Raw genomic sequence first — 19,697 nt, 5'->3', positions numbered from 1 at the left:
CCACAATTTGAGGTATTGATGCTTTAAAAGTCATTATACTGTCATGGCGTTCTATCCATCTTGTATCACAAAGACTTTTTAAATTAGGCTTGCCATTTAAAACAGTTTTTAAAACAAAGTTTCCTTTGGACGACACATTAAAAAACGAGATTATTTCTTTTAAAAGACCAACATTATTTCTTATACATTGTACGGTCGATGATTTAGAAATAGCTAAATTTAGGGCATGTTTAGCACAAGGACAGTGAATAGCATTCTTTGCGATTGATTGAATAGTTATAACAGCTCCTCGGATTGATGACATCATAATTGAACATCCATCAATTCAGTACCCACCCCAACGCAGTAGTCCGGGTTTAATTTTTAATATTTTAATTACAGTATTGCAAAATATGAAAACGTCACTGATGAGGCCTGTGGCCCGTGTACTGCGCTCACTCTGCACACCCGGTTTTTATGGCACTGATCGTAGTGTATACCATAGGGGTGGCTACAACGAGACTTATTTTGAAATCAAACAGAGTAAAATTATTTACTATTTTAATTATTTTATAAACATCTCTTAACAATGTGTCTCATTTAGAATTAGCTTCATAAATTTGCGGCTCTCAAAATTAATGTTAGTGGCCATCCCTGTTATATCAGCAAGTACGATATCGTGGGTCGATTGTTGTATCTGGTGGTTATATACAAACTCGGTTTTTGATGTTCAATAACTTACCCTTAAAAATATTATAAGTTAATAATAGTTATAACAATTAACAATACACTTTTTTATTTTCGTATCACCTACCTACATAACTTTTAATTTGTGACTTTTATTTTTAATTTTTACTTAACCTTTTATAAACGCACCTGAATTTTTTCTCATTACGCGCCTTGTAAAATCAAATATGCTTATTGTTTTTCTTCCATTTATATGCATTTATTAGATTTTGCTCCAGGATGCGTCTATAACCTGTAATTATAACCTAAAATAATCAATACTAATATCGTGTTCAAACTTCATAGTAAATGTGTTTACACTTGATTTGAAATATCAATGTGGTGGTAGTGTGGTTATTCATTATTCAATTTACATTTATACTCGCTGCGGTTTACTCGTTACTCAGAGTATTCATTTCTAATTATTATATTTATTTTCTTTCTAATATTTAACCTTTTCATTTAATTAACTACTATTAAAGGTAAGAACATTCATGTATTGTATACAATTGTAAATTCGTGTTAATCACCATGTTACATATTAATTTAATAACGTAAATCTCATGATGTCTAATATAAAATGTTAGAACAAATTGTATATTTTCAAACAATTATTTAAAGAAAAATAACGTTTAAAATTAATTACACAGTAGTGTCACTTATATCGGTACAGACCGAATGTCGATCGGCATAAAGTATCAAAAAAAAAAAATAAAAAAATCATCAATTATTTTTTATTGTAATTTTGGTTCTATATGCATGGTTTTTTTCATTTTTATAATTTATAAAAACCGGCATTTTTTTTATGAACATTTTTCATTTTTTCGATTTAGTTCGTCTTTAATTGTATCTAATATTTACAAACGTTTTAAAGCTGATTTTGTTTATTACTGACTTTTGGTAAGGGTCTAATCCCCTCAAGTTTGGATTAATATCATATTATTTATTGTTTAATATTATACACTATCAAATTTTTTGATTGTAAAATGGTTTTGTGGCTTTTAAATTATTGTTTATTTTATTGTTTTAGATGAAGCTTAAGACTAATAATTCTGCTAAGAAACCAGTGAATACAAACAAGTAATTATAAACTAATTAAAAATTTAGTATTTTATGATAGTACTAATAAATATTTTGACATTCTGACTGTTAGAGGTATTTAGTACAGTTAACTTAATCTATGTTATTGGTATACAAGGTATAGTCCTTTGTTTTTTTAAGTATTTATTTTGCTACAAATTCCGAGCCCTAATTATAACTTATAAATTTTCCTTAGATATTGTAAAATGTTTAGAGCACAATTGGTATATAAAAAGTAATTTTAAGCACAATTGGTAAATTATAGTCTGTTCAGGTTAAGAGTGCCCAAACTCGCACATGCATACTGAGCTGCCGATAACTGTCAGACCTCCTGGGCGAGATCAGATGCCCTGTGATTGGTTGGCATTGTACAACCGCTATTGTTGATTGTTGAAGTCATTATGTATATACATACGTCGGCACACCAAAGCACTCCCCGTAGCAAAATATGTGCGCTAATAAAACTGGTTTGAGTGGGCACTCTTAACCTGAACAGACTATAATTTACCAATTGTGCTTAAAATTACTTTTTGTTTACCAATTGTGCTCTAAACATTTAACAATATCTAAGAAAAACTTATTAGTTATAATTAGGGCTCGGAATTTGTAACAAAATAAATACTTAAAAAAAAGAAAAAAAAAGCATTTATTAAATTTAATTCTAAAATAACAAATTTAAATTACACATTTAATTAAATATTGAAAATTATTTATGACCATATATTTGGTCAAGTTACTTTCATTAAAACTCATCCTATTGGGTGCTAAAATATTTTTATACATAGAAAAAGACATACTCCGTGCCACGAGAGAAGGAACCCGTGTCCCGACCAAATTGCAACCGACTGTGCGCATTCCCCACTTATTTGACATACCGTCGTCAGTCTGCATGCGCGAAACGGGTTCCTTCTCTCCTGGCACAGAGTATAATAATGCGCAGATTTAATTCAGATAATTTTCCCTTTGCTTAATTCATAAATACAACTGTAATTATGGTCATTAAACTGTAGATAAAATTAAACAATTTCGGCACAATAACTATTGTTATTTTATCAGTCATCCATTTATTACTGGTTTTATAATTTCTGGAAATAATAATATAGTTAACTTTTCAAGAAAAATGAAAAAATTCAGAAAAAAGAACCAAATAGGGGAAAAAGCAATAAAAAGTTTACTTCATTGAATCAGAACGGTTCAAAATGTATTTATATATAAGAATTATCTTTCTAAAATAAGCATTTGCTACAAAATCTGAACCCTATTTATAATTAAAGACCTGATTTAATTGCATAATTGGATCATAAAATATGTACAAATTGCATTAAAAAATTAGATATATATTGAATTAAATTTGATAATTAATTAAATGTATTCCAAATTATATTAATTATAATTAAATATTCTATCACTTAAAATATGTTTGTACAAAATTACATTAAAAAATTACGTTCTGCACTTAAGTTATTGGTGAATATTTAAAATAATTCAGTAAGATAGGCAAATTAACATCTGCATTCTGCTTTACTTGACATGACTTTATAGTAAAATTTAATAGTTTTAATATTTTCAATTACATCCATAAATTTATCATTAATTTTTTTTCTGTTTGAACTTGGAATATTTGTTTTCAATTTTTCTAAACATATTCAATATACCTTTTTTTCAATGAATTTTATTTATACTACTCAACTATTTATTTTAATTATTACTTGTAATTTTTTGGGGGGTATTTTTTCAATGATTTTCCAAAATTATGTGTATCAATTTTATACAATAAATATTTTCTGTTTTAAAAGTATATAATATCAAAATAATAAACAGATCAATTAGAAGGTATTAAAAAGCCATGGGTATTATAAAAAAATTAAGCACTAGCAGAGAAATAATGAAAAAATTAAGAATATTCTTTGAAAATATACACAGATTTATATCAAGACTTGAATAAATTTTATAATAAGTGTCAAAGCATTGTGTAAATAATATATTGTGTTTTTATAAACATGTACTGTATTTGAATCTTATCCCCACTATTTTTATACTGTACCTAAACAGTAATCATTCAAAAATAAACATGCATACAGCATACCACTAATTATACATAGTTCCATGCATAATATAAACAAAAAAAGTAGTCTTGATATAAAATTTTAAATAACACATAATATTTTCTAATGTATCTACAAAATTGAAAATTAAATACCTATATTCTGTTTAAAATGAGATTGTGACTTGGTGGCCAACTTGTGAGCATGGGTGTGGCTTTATTATACAGCAGTTGTTGTACAGATAGTTGACTCGGTGGTGTTGTCTGACTCCCACTCAAAGAAAACTGATCGCCGTCGAGTCACAATCTCATTTTGAATAGAATGTAGTTGAATACACCTTCATGCTAAGAAGCAAATCAAACATTACATTAAACAGAATATAAGAAACAGATTTTTATACATACAATTATGTATATATTTTTATTTTCATAAAATGAATTGTAAAGAATTTAAAATTGATTAGAGTATTATTTATTTCGTATTTGTCCAGAATTCACTATATCTAAAATCCTTTAATATTAAAACTATTCAATATTATTAATTAATGTATTTTTTGATATGATATATAGAAATAAGTCTCCAAAAAAGCAAGCTAAAGGTGGTGTACAAGTTAGAAAAGAAAAATCAAAAGATGTTGTCAAGCCAACTGTATTGAAAAAAGAAGGAGAAAAAGTTAAAGTAGTAACACCTCCTAATCCTGAAAAGTTAGCATTACAAGAGTTGTGGGCTAAAGCTATTCTAAATGTTTCGAATATGACAAACCTTTCTGAGGATGAGAGTAGTATTGCTAAGCTATTAGTAGATTACAAAAATAAATCTTCTGTTCCGCAAAAGCGTACCAAACTGAAAGTAAGACCTTATTTAATTTATATTCACATTCAATGTTTTTCTAATAATATTTTAAATATTTTTTTTCAGAATATGATTACAAAAGGATTTTCTAAATTTAAGGATACTAGTGACGAAGTATTGGATGGAATTTATGAAAAATTAATTAATGAATTCAAAGCTGTTGGTGGTAACGTAGATAGTATAAACAAAGAGAAATCCAAAAAACCAGAATCTAAAACTCCAAAATCTAAAAAAGAAGAAGTTTCTAATGATGAAGAAATGGATGACGATGAAGATGAAGTTGATGATGATGAAGACGATGAAGTTGATGATGATGAAGAAATTGAAGGTCTTGAAATTGATGATGATGATGATGATGACGATGAAGAAAGCGAAGAAGAAAAACCTAAACCTAAAGGTAAAGGTGCTTTCAAAAATGGTAAAAGTCAACCAAATAAAGGTAAAAATGGTTCAAAATTCAAAGGTGGCAAAGTACAAAAAAATAAAAAATTTGGTAAGAAAAAGTAAGTTCTATTGTTTGTAACTTAAATCTTTATATTTTTGACGTTTTTGTATGGTTTTTCAACTTTGTAACTGTATAAATTTACAAATACTTAATTATAATAAATATTACTATTTATAAATGAAATTGTATTCTATTTTTTTTGTCAGTTTTTTCTAGGTAGTTGGATATTTAAATATGTCAATGGTATTCATAATGATTTATCATTATTTTTACCTAAATATTTTGTGACTTGGCAATTAATTTAAAATAGTCTTAGAAGGTAGACACATTTAGGTGCTTTGATTACTTTTGGTGTACACTTCAATTTTTACGACTTCTGATGTTAGTTAATCAATATTTAAACTTAAAATTATGATTTCATCGGGTCTTCTGAAGAAAGGGGATTTTATTTTTTAACATTATGTTTAATATAAAATAGTTGAACAGATTATGTTGCTAAAATCTATTTTTAGTATAATTAAAATCCTTACTGTTATTAATGTTAGTATAAAAAACTATTGTTTTTGTTATTACAATTATAAAATATACATCTTACTCCGCCACTGTAAGCTGGTTTGTGAGTTGTTGATAATTATCAATTTCGATTATCATTGGTATAGGCGTTACTCAGCTAAAATTAAGGGATAAAACATTAAAATTAAAATTGTATTTTTACCTCATTGTTTTTATTCTAAAAACGGACGGTATATTATGTGTATTAAAGTTATACCATTTTATTTGCTTCTATTTTATCTAAAAAACGTTTTTAAATATTAGAAAATATTTTGCAATATTATTTTTAAATTTAAGTATTACTAATACTAATCTAATTATGTTTGATGTTGCTATATCTAGTTACCGTTATTATTATATTATTAATTATTATTGGGTTTAAAAAAAAATAATTAATATGGATTACTAATTTATTGTTCCTGTTAAACTGTATGTCTGGATTAGTATGCTCAATATTCTCTTTTAACAATAATTGAGTAATATAATTTGGTAGTTTTAAATACTGTGAATTCTAGCTGCTTAATATACTACTACACAAAGTTGTTATACATTATGTGTCCTTACCTTAATTCCTTTTCTTGTATTTTTATTTATTATAGTACTATAGTTTGAATTGAACTTAGTGTATGATATCAAGATGTCATTATTTATTTTTTGTAACAAAAAAAAAAAACCAATATAATCTTTAAATTTTGTTGACTATGATGTGTGAGATGTTGTTAAATTCATTGTTTCATTTAGTTGTCAATAAAATGGTTTACTGTATACTCAAATAACTCGTTAAGCATAATTTCACAAGTAATAGAATTATTAGATATAATGGTACATATAGGCAGCTGGAATATAAGTACAAACCACAAGGTAAGATTAAGGACAAAAAATTAAAATTTATCCGAATATATTTAGTAGTGTTAATAGTGTTGTATTATTTTAACCAATTAAAAAGAAAATTATGTATGCTTATTTAATAATAATATAGAATATATTGTTTTCTATATATTTTTTGGTACTTAACAATCTATACTAGTCTAGCACTTATTAAGGGTGCAGCTATGTATGACTTGCATAGGAATATGAGTGATGATTAATAAGTGTTTAATAATGGTCTATTCATTATTCTACCTAATTAACTTAATCATACCACCTTTCCTTGATAGCAGCAGTTTATTGTTTAGGGCATATGTAAACTGCGTGCGAATTTTTATCTATATCAAAAAGGTATATTAAACTACACCCTTCAATACTACGATATACAATTTCTTAGCCCAGAAGTTGTATCTGAGTATTTTGTAAATAATTTAATGAAAACAAAGCCTGATGTCATAAGACACATATGTGGATTATTTAGTAGATGTATATATAAGTGACTATACCTATATACTATGTATATATATTATATAACCACTAATGTATGTGTCATTATATTATATATTTATAGAAAAATGTATTAAAGTAAACATGAAAAATTGCCATTAATTGAATATAAATCAACAGTATGTGTTTATTCGTCCTAATATTTTACTTTTTAAAATTATATATTTTTTTTAAATTTTATTCATATTATATAGCTGTAACAAATTAAATATAAATTAGAGATTTGTAATTATTGTTTGATTTTATAAAAGTTAAGTTATTAATTTTTAAAATTTTATCCAGACAGTTTATAATTACCAATTTTTTTTTGCATTGTAGTCTGAAACATTGAGGCATTTATAGAATGCATATTTTCTGATATTTATTTTCAGAAGAAATTATTGTTTATTTAATTATTACAATCTATGAAAACATTTATAAAAATGGATGGATGTAACAGCAATTATTTTTGTTCTAATGTAGCTATACATTCCTAAAAATAGTTGGGTTACAAGTTTAAAATAATAATGCATACATTTTATTTTACTTTAATAGAGGTACATAAAAAAATTCTGTTTTCCCAATTTATCTACTATAAAAACAAAATTTCTTAGGAAATTAGTATTTAGTGAAGGATATATGTCATGTAAAATTTGATACCTTCAGAAAACTGTTACAATTAGGTGACTTAATTTTAATCTTTAAAATTATTTTTTATTATTATTATATGAAAAGTAAAATTGACTTATAATCAATATACGTTTAATTATTTTATAAAGCATGTTATAATGTAATGATACATAATATTTAAAAACATGTATATGCTAAATCTTATTTCTATTCTAATGACTTTTAAAATTTAAAACAGTATTATTAGCATACAGAAACTAATACATAATAATTGTATTACAAATAAATGTAACAATTGATTACATAATCAAGACTTGGAAAAACTTACTAATACATTTATTATAAATATACTAATATTTAATTTAACTTAAAGATGAGTTTCTAGAATGTGAGCAAGAATTTGTGTTTGACTGAAAAAACTTTTCATACAAATATCACATTTATATTCTTCATCTAAATACATTTCTTCTTTTGCTGTATTTATTTCATTGGTGACATTAAATGTAAGAGGCATGTTTTTATCACAAAGAGTGTGCTTTTTTAGATGTTCATTAAGACTAGTTGAACACATAAATGATATTTTACAAATATCACAGTCAAAGAGTTCATTGTTTTTTTGGTGCATGTATCTATAGTGTCTATTAAGTGAAGAAATATTATTAAAGACTTTTAGACAATATTTGCATGTAGATGACTTACATCTATGAGTGATTAAAATATTCTGGTCACTAAATGATTCTTGGCATAAATTACATTTAATGCATATAGCATCTTGTGGTCTCTTGTGTTTGTTTAATGATGATTTTTTAACATTTTTACTGTTTTGATGTGTTTTTAGATGAGCACTTAATGACCATGAATGAAAAAATGATTTGGCACATAATTTACAATTAAAATGCTTTCTTCTAGTATATTGTCGTCTTGTACGTACTTCTAAAGTTGACAATTGATTACAGCTTTTAATTTGACGTTTTTCTTTAGCGTGTATTCTTTTATGGAATAATAATGATGACATCTGAGTATACGATTTTTGGCATATATTACATGCAAAAAGTTTGTAGGGTTTTAAATGGATATTTAAATTTGATGTCTCTGGAAACCATTTGCCACAAAAATTACATCTGAATGGTTTTTCTCCTGTGTGCGTTCTTTCATGAGACAAGTAAAGAAAACATTTTGAAAATGTCTTAGGACAGAATTGGCATATAAAATTATTGATACCAAGATGCCATCTATAATGCTGTTGTAGTCTATGAGATGTTGTGAATGATTGGGGACAAACATCACATTTGCAATGGTTTTTTGCTAAACATAAAATATAGTCACGTGAAGAATCACTAAAATTTGTACATTCATCACAACTATATTTGGAATAATCTTCTTGATGATTTTCAAAAATATGAGAAATTATTTCTGAACGTTTATGAAATAATTCTGAGCATCTTGAGCATTCATAATTTTTAGATGTGTTGAAGGTTTTTTTGGTATTTAATACACTAGAATTCATGTACTTTAGATGAATATTGGGTTGGTTGATACTTTTTAAACAGTGTATTCTTTTATGATCTGTTAAAGTTGACTGTTTAAAGAATTGTTTATGACATATATTGCAATTTAATTTATGAACAATTTTATGTTTTTCTAAAGCATTTAAGTTTTTATAAGATTTATGACATTTATAACAGTTGAATAATTTATTCTTTGGAAAAATGCATCTATGAGCTTTTAAAACAGATAATTTAGTAAATGTCTGCCCACAAGATTTACATTTCCATGTATACTTTTCTTTAAGATGTTGATTATTTCCACATGCAATACTATTTAACACTGAACATATATTGCATAATAAGTTATTTTCTTTAGTATGTAATATTTGTTGCCTTTTTATTAGACTATTATTTCTAATTACATTTTGACAAACTCTGCATTTGTAAGTCATAGTTTTCATATTATTAGTTTCTAAATTATTTATATTATTGACAAATGACATTGAATCTTCAGAATTGTTACACAAATAATAATTTGGGCTGTTAAGTTCAAAATCAAAAGGACTGTCTGGAAAGCATAAACTAGTTCTAAAATGTTCAATAATCGCAATACGCCTAAGGAATATTTTCCCACAGATATCACACCCATACCTTCTCATTGGTGTATCTATTTTACTTTGGTCTTTGGTGGATATTTGATGAAAGACAGATGTATTATGATTAACATTTAGCTTGGATCGGTAATCAATTGATTCAGATTTTTCAAATTTACAACTATCACTTGGAAGCAATACATTTGCTATTGATGAAAGAGGTAATTCATTGTCTAAGCAACTAAAATTTAAACAAAAATAATTATTAAATAACTAATATTAAAATAGTATATTAAACTTACTTTTCATTGTCAGATTGAGTATCATCCAAATTGATTTCTTGATGCTTTGGAATTCTATGATTATCATTAAAAGTGGATATTGATGAAAGAGATAACTCATTTTCTGACTCACTAAAATTTAAACAGAACAATCATTAATATTAAAAGGTTTTAAATAATATTTTTGATTTTATTTATACTTTTTCATGTTAGATTGAATATTATCCAATATAATATCTTGCCATTTTTCGGTATTAATGTTATTAGTAGTTACTATTGACGAAAGAGGTAATTCATTATCTGAATAACTAAAATTCAAACATTATAAAGTATAATAATTAAAATAATGTTATAAAACTCACTTTTCAATGTCTGATTGAATTTCATCCGATACAATTTCCTTCCATTTTTCAGAATCAACATTGTTATTGGTAGGATTTAACATAATTTCTCAATATCTTAGTTTAATAAGTCTAAAATAGTTAATTAGTTAAATAATTAATTAACATTTCATTTTGGAGTAAAATAATATATTATATAATATAATATTTCAGGTTTTCAATAAAAATGTTATTATCAAATTCGATATGGCCAGTTACATACTTTTGATAGCACCAAAGTATTTTTATATTTATAATTAAAACATTAATATTGCAAATAAAATGTCTATTCTTATAAATATTAAATAATTACTTCTTTAAAATTATTAAAAAATTATACCAAAAAATAATTAACAAATCGATAAAAATGATATTTTTACTAAACAATGTATTAGAATAGATTGAACTTTTTTAATATGCTAAGATATGTTTGATAATCTAATAACTATAAGGATTATAAATATATCAATATATCAATATATATTAAAAAATAGAAAATTTGAAACAATAAATTATATTAATATTTAATAATAAATTTAATTAGATTCTTGAAGATCGTAGATAGATAATAATCATGCAAATAGGAATACATATTGAAAAAGAAATTTATCTTTTATTTTATTCTTAACTACTTAACCAAATAAATCAATGAACTATTTACAAAATTAATAATACATTTTCATCAACCTACTTGTAGACAAACATAAAAAATATTTGTATGTACTTCTTTAAAAAACATATACACACCTTTACAAGAATATCAATATTTCTATCATGCTTATAAAATTACAACAAAAATTAAAAGAACTGAAAACAGTATTTTTTACCACCAAATAAATATTTTATGAAATACATATTTAAATAATAACTAAATATTGCAATAGCTTAACTCTGTCCTCTGAACACTGATAAGAACAAATTAGGTGTGATAGAAATAATTTTTCAATCTCATTCATTATTATAATATACATATATACATTAAAAAAGTTTAAATTTGAAACTTATTATCATAAGTTACACAATGAAAATTGTATTGTATTACCTATTAATTAGTATTAGTTGTATATTGTAGCTTTTTATTATGAGTTTGAAAGAAATATTTTTATTTTATATATAAATATATTGTAGGTAATAATAATATTATATTAAGCCAAAAAGTTTCAAATTAAATTTACATATAACATAAATATAAATAGGTTGTGACAAGAGTTTTAAATAGTTACATTGAACAAGAATCAATTATGTAAATTATAATAAAATAATCCTAATCATATTTGAAATCATGATATTTACGATTATAATACTAATTTAAAGATTACAACTACTCACAGGAATATATTAATAGTATAATATTAAATTGTACCAAGCAATTATTTTATTATGTTTTAGATGATTGTTATTGAATATATTAGGAATAACATTTTAATTATCTAAGATTTAGTAGTATAGATTGAAAAATCTTAATAAATCGTAAAAATAAATATTTTATAAATAGCTAATTAAAGAAAAAATAGAATTATAGTTGGTTTACAAAAAAAATTACATTATTATAAATGTATTAAATAATTCCACATCTTTGAATTTACATTTAAAATAATGTATTATTTTACGATTTGTATATTCAATGATAGTCTGTAGACTTATAAACAACGTATGCACTTTCTTTAACATATTTTTTTCCTACATTATATAATTAGTTAAGTATATAACATAAAATGTAAAAAATATAATAATCTTCCAATTCAGAAACTAATGGTAAAGTAACAAACTATTAAATAGATACCTACAAATTGTAGGCTACAATGTTAGTAATGGGTGTATAAGTGAATATAAACGATACATGTAGCCATGTAGGTACTCAAAAACCATACATATTTTTTTTTTTACTCAACAAGTACATAATTACAGACCTTAAGTTTTTAAAAATAGTCTGTTTTTCAATAATTTAACATATATTATACACTTAGTGAAAGTAGTAGAATTGACTAAAACGTACTTATAACTATAACTATAAATTAAATATTTTTATTTATAAGTTCTCCTCAATAGGTATCTTAAAAATGATTCAGTATTTAAGTGATCAGTTAAATTTTATTCATTCTTTTTCAAACTATAATTTTAATCAATAATTGATCATATTTACTACTAAACAAATTACATATAATTAAATATTCCAACGCCAACTAATAGATTTTTTTTAAAACCTTTACAATACTTTAAAAGGTAACAACTATGGTACTAATAAATATAGTTATAAATATTATAATAAAATCCTTGATTCAAATATATTATACCAAATTATGTCAAATATAAATTTATATAGATAGTGGACACCGAACTATACAGCTGCAACGCAAAGCACTACGAACAGCTATATAATTGTTATTTATTCCATTTCAATCATAAAAATTATAAAATTAAAATTTTTTTTTAATGTTTGATGATTTTCTTTTTTTTTCTTTTAACATACCAATACATTTATTAATTAAAAATTTAGTAACATATATATATATATTTAATGACTACCTTACTTCATTAAATGACAGCTTAACAACATACCTAATAATATATACAAATTGATTTTTATCGCGGAAATTTAATAACTGTATTAATATTATAACATAATATTTTTATATTAAAATATATATCAAAAATAGACAATATAATAAACCAAATTGTTACGAATTTAGAAATACAAATGGAAATTGGAATTTGCACCAGGCATACTAATATACTATATTTTAATATTTTACCATAATAAACTGACAAGTGACTAGGGACGACCTAAAATAAATTATTTAATTTTTAGTTGAAATTGAACCATACCAATAAAGGTAATATTTAATATTTTTATTGTACCTTGGTTAAAGAGCAATTTGATAACTAAATAATTGAGATTATATTATCTAATTCGGGGATAATTGTTATACTGGTTTTAGTAATATCTAAAATATCTTATAGTGTGTGTGTTGGCCAACTATATAAAATAACTGCTCGTTTATGACTGTTTAACATGGACTATAACAGTTTTTTTTAAGATTTAAATCAATTGCCGAGTGCATGTTAATTTATTATAGATAAAAGATTAACAGGTTGACTGCAGTACCTTCATTGTTTTTTATGTTGTGCATCAATAGTATTATCTATTATATATATCATATTATCATTATAAATAATTCATTACACTGCATAGTAATTTGTAATGAGTAGTTATATCATGATAGAATAATATTCTATATAGGGTAATTCGGGTTCTACCTGTACACTAGTACCCATTGTTCTGTGGTACCACACATAGAACCATAATAATATAACGGAATTATGCAGTTTTATACTTTTATATCAATTATATCATTTACTTTTACTTTCTAGTTTTTATGAATTTATAATTGTGGTGTAACTGTCATTTGAAAATCCAAATCAGATTTCTATTTCATAATCAAACACATTTTACACAAACAATTTTGAACATTGATTTTTTTACTTCAAAGTACAAATAATATTGTATTATAAACCTGATTATATATTATAATGGATGATTTATGTTCCAAAGTTGATATAGTTTTAAATGAGTGTTCTAGATATTTATATAATATTGAGAAAAAAGAATTGCATGAATCATCTTTTAAACTAATATTTAAAGTAAGTGGATAACAGAACATTTAGTTTTTTAGGATTTTCATTAACTATACCTATCTAATTTATATTAATAAAAATAATTACAGGATTTTATAAATGGACCACTCCTTTATTTTGTAAAATCTATTCAAGTTTTTTTAAAAACATTTAAAAATAAAAATGTTTACATGCTTTATGTATGTTTAAGTCAAATTCGAAAATGTCTTCTTCTGTATGAAATAACAATATCAGATCAAACCACTATTCTGAATTTTGAAAAGGTATGTATTATGACATTTAGTATTTATTTATTTATTTAATATTAATAATTGTTTAATTTGTAAATATTTTTATAAGGTTTTAAGCAAATACTTAATTAAGCGGATTCAAAAATGTTTTTATAAGTTGGAGGACTGTTTAGAAATGATAGATATACCTGATTTAGATGAACATCCAGGAAAATTTATTGATCAAATGAATATGGTTTTAAATTCATTAAACAATAGGGATAATTTTGAACTTATTAAACCAATTATCAATAAAATTTTATTTCAAGCAATAACTATTGCTAAAGTTGCAGATAAAATAGATAACTTAGAAATAACATCTTCATCTAAACATGTAAATATTTTTCATAATTGAATAATTTATACTTTTTTAATATTTATACTCATTTAAAATATTATTTAAGGTTTTAAAAGCAATTCAGCAAATTGAAAACACAAATATTAATGATACTGATAGTTTTTTCCAATTTGATTATTTATCTTCTTCATTATCTATTCTTGAAAGACGGATTAATACAACAGTTTTACATCTTATTTCTGAGGTATAGTATATAAACTGAGCTAAACACTATCATTTTTATACATTTTTTTTATTACTCATTAATTTATTATTTTCTGTACATTATTAACATTTTAGATTTTTAATGATCCATTTTATATAGTTAAAAAACTGGTTAGAAAGTGTGGTGATTCTGTTGACATACAACTAAGAAATTCATCAGATTTATCAATTATAATTTGTGATTTGGATAAATATACTGATGTATTAATTCAGGTTGGATTATTTTCTGTGGCCTGTTGTAAAAATGATGAATGTAAGTAACAAACTAATACTTATTAGTTCTTAAAAACAAATATATACAAGTTTCACCATTTAAATATCTACACTCGTATTTAAAAATTATACATTTAAATAGATCACCTTGTATTATAATAACATTATTATAAAATGTTGGCTTAATTTATTAATTTATTTTAATTATCTAAAAATATTTCAATAGTACTAGTGCTTCCAAAAATATTTAGTCAATAAAATATATTAGAAATATATTATTATATATTTACAATGAGTTAGTCTCCATAGGCAGAGACGCTTAATATTGATACAAGGTTCTTGAAATCATATTTTTACCTATTGAATGTCCCTTGATAAATATTTATTTAATACAATTTTTTTATAATTTTATGTTTATAACATTATTTAGATGTTATTCCTTTAAAATCTTGTATATCAAGCTTGGAACTTTTGGACAGTGATATGGTACCAGCCATTATTGAATTTTATTTAGATCCAACTTCAATAGTAAAGAAGACATTTTTAAAACTGCTTATAAACCATTGGGTTTCTGAAATTTGTGAAATACAAAATCTTTTGGACAAAATCGTCGACCCTTTTGCATTTACTCAAGTAATATCAGTAATATTTTTAAACTTGAGTTTTTTTTACTAATTTACAGTTATTTTATTTAAAATTAGACAACAGTAGAAACTTCTATGGGTATTATTGATACTATCTCTAAAAGTGATGAAAATACCAACATGGATTTATTTATAAAGTTTTCAAATGGAATGAATAATTTTTCAAAATTCATGGAAAAAATATTTGCTACAGCTCTTTTTGAAAATAAAGAACTTTCTTCAACTTTTGAGCAGTTTAAAAATGGTAAAAATATATTTTAAATATATTGTTATAAAAAATAATACTGAAACATTTAATTTTAGCTTTGAGAGAGTATAATGCATGTTTAGTTTATAATCAAAGAACAAATTACAGTTATAATGATGAATCAATTAAAAATAAATTACTTAAAAGATGTGTAATTGTAATAAAATATTTGAAGAATAATCAAATTTTAATTTCTAATATATTAGATGATAAAAATTGTAAGTAATATAGTAATTTTTTTAAATTAAGTTTTAGTATATTTAAAATTATATATCATTTTTTAATATATTCTATTTTTCTCTTAGTATCTGAATTAGAAAACACAAATTATATTTTATCTAAAACAAGACAGTCCTCACTGAGTTTATTGCAAACTGATGACCTTGATAACAATGAAGATCTGAATTTATTGTTTACAACTATTCAAGTTCAAAAATCATTTTACAACAAGTTAGAACGTAAAACTTCAAAAAAAATATCTCATAAAGATTATAATTGTTTAATATCCACTAATGAAACAACCTATGATAATGTTGTTACAATGGATCTAACAAGTAAATATTTTATATTTAAAATAATTGTAGAAATTAATATTATAATTATTTTATGATTTGTAGAAATTTTAGATAACTTTATTCTTGAGTCATTCAATATAAATAAGGATAATAAAACTACAGTAAATATATGGGAAGAAATAGGTATTGACACTCCTACAAGAATACAAGATCTAAAAGATGTTGATAATAAGATTTTAAGCGCTAAGAAATGTTAAAATATTTATTTATTTTTATATCAAATTGTTACAAATATGATATAAATGAACATCCTAATTAATCGTCTAGTTTAATATTTAGATTATAATTGTATAGTTTGCATTGAATGTAAAAACTAATTTTAAATATTAAGAAACGCTTAAATATATTTTAATTTCAGAATAGAATATATTTAGAATTTGAATGATTTGATAAAAAAAATATTAATTAAATTTTCACTGATTATAATATTTTTATTTTCTATTTATAATATATAATTATAGTATACATTTAGTTTGCATTACTATAAAACAGTAATTTTCAACCTTTTTAACCATGCGGCACACTTCATTGTCTACAAAATTTTCACGGCACACCAATCTAAATAATATATGAAGCATATTTTATATAATATATACCAATATATTTTGTACACAGAAATGCTATAATAATAAATGTATATGTAAAAAAAAAATGTATTATGCAACTCACGTTGTCATAACTCACTTGGTTGTAAAAATAAATAATGATAAATTGTACGTAATTATATTTGATTTTATTAATATGTAGTTTTATAATAATATTTTTTTATAAGAAAAGCTGTAATTTTTATAATATGTTTTTAAATTTTATGATTTGTACAATAATTGTAGTATACTAATATGTAAAGACCAGGTATATCTAATTTTGTATGATACACTATTATGTAATATTTATTAAGAAAATACTTTTAAAACACAACAGTTACTATAGATTCACATATTTTATTTTATATCACAATGTGTATAATGTACAGTAATGTGTAGTTTTATAATAATATTTTTTTATACGATAAACTGTAATTTTTATAATATTATATTTTTAAATTATGTGATTTATACAATTATTGTACATTTCGCAATTTGTACAATGATTATTGTACACATCGCAAATTGAATAATGTAACTTGTACAATCTAGTTACTTTGTACAGCAACATTGTACGATTCGCAATGTGTACAAAAATCACTGTACAAATTGCGAAATGTACAATTCTGGACTTTGTATGTAACATATACATATAAATACATACTAATAAAACTATTAATAGATTTTTTGCTGCACACCGGTTGAAAACCACTGCTATAAAAGCTATAAGTGGATATTATTATACTTTCCTTTCTTTATAATACTGATCTGCTAAGTAAAAATACTATAACTAAAAAAATAGATACGGCATCTAATAGATATACCAATTTTACAAATATTTTATTGAAAAGTATCCTTGAAGTTACATAATTTAAGCTTTAAACATAATTATTGTTCTTTGAAAATATTGTAAGTAAATATAAACATGCATTTTGCTCAAAAATAATGTATTACAGCACTTTTGTACTTTGACTTAGCAGGACTTATTACATATAAACCGTGTACCTACAAAACAGTACACTATATACCTCAATACCCTATTTATTACTCGGTTGTAAAGAACATGATGAGAGGCTAATCAATGACGAAGCAAGACTGCAAGAGGCAATCTATGGGCAGTCACCCTACACTATTGAGCACCTCCTGGGAAAACAGTTGAACAGGATCACAGACCGGTGGGTTCATGTGTTACTGGGCCAGGAATAGGATCAGCAAATGGGACCAATATCCATTTATGTATATTGTAAGTTGACACAGCACAATCTACAATCCCCTGATGTTACTGATTCGTATTATGTATGTTATATATTGTGTGTATTTTATAAACTTTATTCACAAATAAACGATGGTAGTAGAGAACTGAGAAGTAATATTGACAATGTTCAAACCATGGCAGTAGATCTACAGCAGTGGTTATAACAGATCCTCCTCTGATGTCGGTTAAATATGAAAAAAATACCCTATGTATATATTATTGAATTTAGTTAGTGGAAAATAAAACTAGACTAATTTAAGTATCAATATCAATAGCTTACAATTTAAACTCGTATATTTTATGCATACGCAATGAAACTCCATTTAAATATTTAATGGGAACCACTTTTCGAATTTTCGAATTGGTTGATATTCTGTTATTAATAAAACATTATTTTTCAATTCTCTGCTATTATTAAAACTCTATCAAGTATTAATACTTGTACATCGTTAAATTTTGTTTGTTCTAAAAAAAAAGTTACTAATACCAATTTATAATCAATAGCCATATTTTTTAGGACAGGATATAGTGTTTGGCTAAATTAGTCAATTCTAAAACATCTACCTCGCCAATTTTTAGTAATTCCATAAATGCTATAAAAATATATTAATGACATTTCTTATAAGAAGCCAATTTATATAATAATTGCCACTCTTCCATAAATAAAAATCCCCCAGAAAAAAAACCCCGATCCTAGGAAAAGAAATCCTTACACTTCAATCTTTTTTAATTACAAAATTATTAATAATTCATTAAAAACATATAGATTTTAATAAAATATATCATTTATAAACACAATGTCACAATACATATTCTAAAAATTAAAATTTATAAATTTGAAGTTTATATCGTATACATTACAGGGTGATTCTTTTATCTATTTATCGTTATACCAATGCGCCCCTTAGGTTGTGGGGAGTGACAGTCACAGCTTTTAATGTTTTAATAAGATTCAGAAAAATCTGAAAAATTGTAATTATACTCTGTTCTGCGAGAGAACGCGCCGCAAACTGACCAAAATCAGTTATTCTGTGCATTCCCCAATGATACCCATCAGCCATAAGTGAACCAGTTTTGATAGTATGGTGACATGGGGGGATGCGCAGAATCGGCGCGTTCTCTCGCTGGACAGGCCATAGGTTTTGAGCAAAACAATAAATACTATTTTTAACCACACCCACAAGTATAAATAATACTCAACTTCTTACTCCTTTTATTTTTTTTATAGTAAACAAATCAATTTGAAATTTACAAATTATTAAGTATTTCAAAATCAGGAGCGCACCCAGGATTTTTTTTTTTGGGGGGG

At 24.2% G+C, this 19,697-nt stretch overlaps 3 protein-coding genes across 5 annotated transcripts; 2 read left to right on the top strand and 1 right to left on the bottom strand.

The window, feature by feature from the left end:
* The first annotated feature begins 1,025 nt into the window (after window positions 1-1,025).
* LOC132917047 (uncharacterized) lies at window positions 1,026-5,310 on the top strand. The gene is made up of 4 exons (XM_060977571.1): window positions 1,026-1,187; window positions 1,736-1,785; window positions 4,400-4,679; window positions 4,749-5,310. The coding sequence occupies exons 2-4, from the start codon at window positions 1,736-1,738 to the stop codon at window positions 5,187-5,189; spliced, it is 771 nt and encodes a 256-aa protein (XP_060833554.1). The 5' UTR covers window positions 1,026-1,187; the 3' UTR covers window positions 5,190-5,310.
* Window positions 5,311-7,791: 2,481 nt separating this feature from the next.
* LOC132917759 (zinc finger protein 83-like) lies at window positions 7,792-13,120 on the bottom strand. Of its 3 annotated transcripts, none has more exons than XM_060978644.1 (5): window positions 12,963-13,120; window positions 10,386-10,496; window positions 10,224-10,331; window positions 10,045-10,155; window positions 7,792-9,983 (listed from the first exon to the last, which is right to left on the bottom strand). In XM_060978644.1, exons 2-5 carry the CDS (start codon window positions 10,466-10,468, stop codon window positions 8,030-8,032), a joined length of 2,256 nt encoding a protein of 751 aa, XP_060834627.1. In that variant the 5' UTR covers window positions 10,469-10,496; window positions 12,963-13,120; the 3' UTR covers window positions 7,792-8,029. The 3 variants fall into 3 exon arrangements, with proteins under 3 accessions (XP_060834627.1, XP_060834625.1, XP_060834626.1); XM_060978642.1 differs by lacking the exon at window positions 12,963-13,120 and adding an exon at window positions 11,151-11,306; XM_060978643.1 differs by lacking the exon at window positions 12,963-13,120 and adding an exon at window positions 11,095-11,117.
* Window positions 13,121-13,360: 240 nt separating this feature from the next.
* On the top strand, window positions 13,361-17,812 carry LOC132917961 (serendipity locus protein alpha). Its single transcript, XM_060978977.1, has 10 exons — window positions 13,361-14,045; window positions 14,129-14,302; window positions 14,379-14,642; window positions 14,713-14,850; window positions 14,946-15,123; window positions 15,514-15,716; window positions 15,785-15,971; window positions 16,031-16,192; window positions 16,280-16,528; window positions 16,592-17,812. Exons 1-10 carry the CDS (start codon window positions 13,935-13,937, stop codon window positions 16,744-16,746), a joined length of 1,821 nt encoding a protein of 606 aa, XP_060834960.1. The 5' UTR covers window positions 13,361-13,934; the 3' UTR covers window positions 16,747-17,812.
* Window positions 17,813-19,697: the final 1,885 nt, after the last annotated feature.

Source organism: Rhopalosiphum padi, chromosome 1 (assembly GCF_020882245.1).
Source record: "Rhopalosiphum padi isolate XX-2018 chromosome 1, ASM2088224v1, whole genome shotgun sequence".
Classification (NCBI taxonomy): Eukaryota; Metazoa; Arthropoda; class Insecta; order Hemiptera; family Aphididae; genus Rhopalosiphum; species Rhopalosiphum padi.
This window is presented reverse-complemented; position numbering and strand designations above follow the sequence as displayed.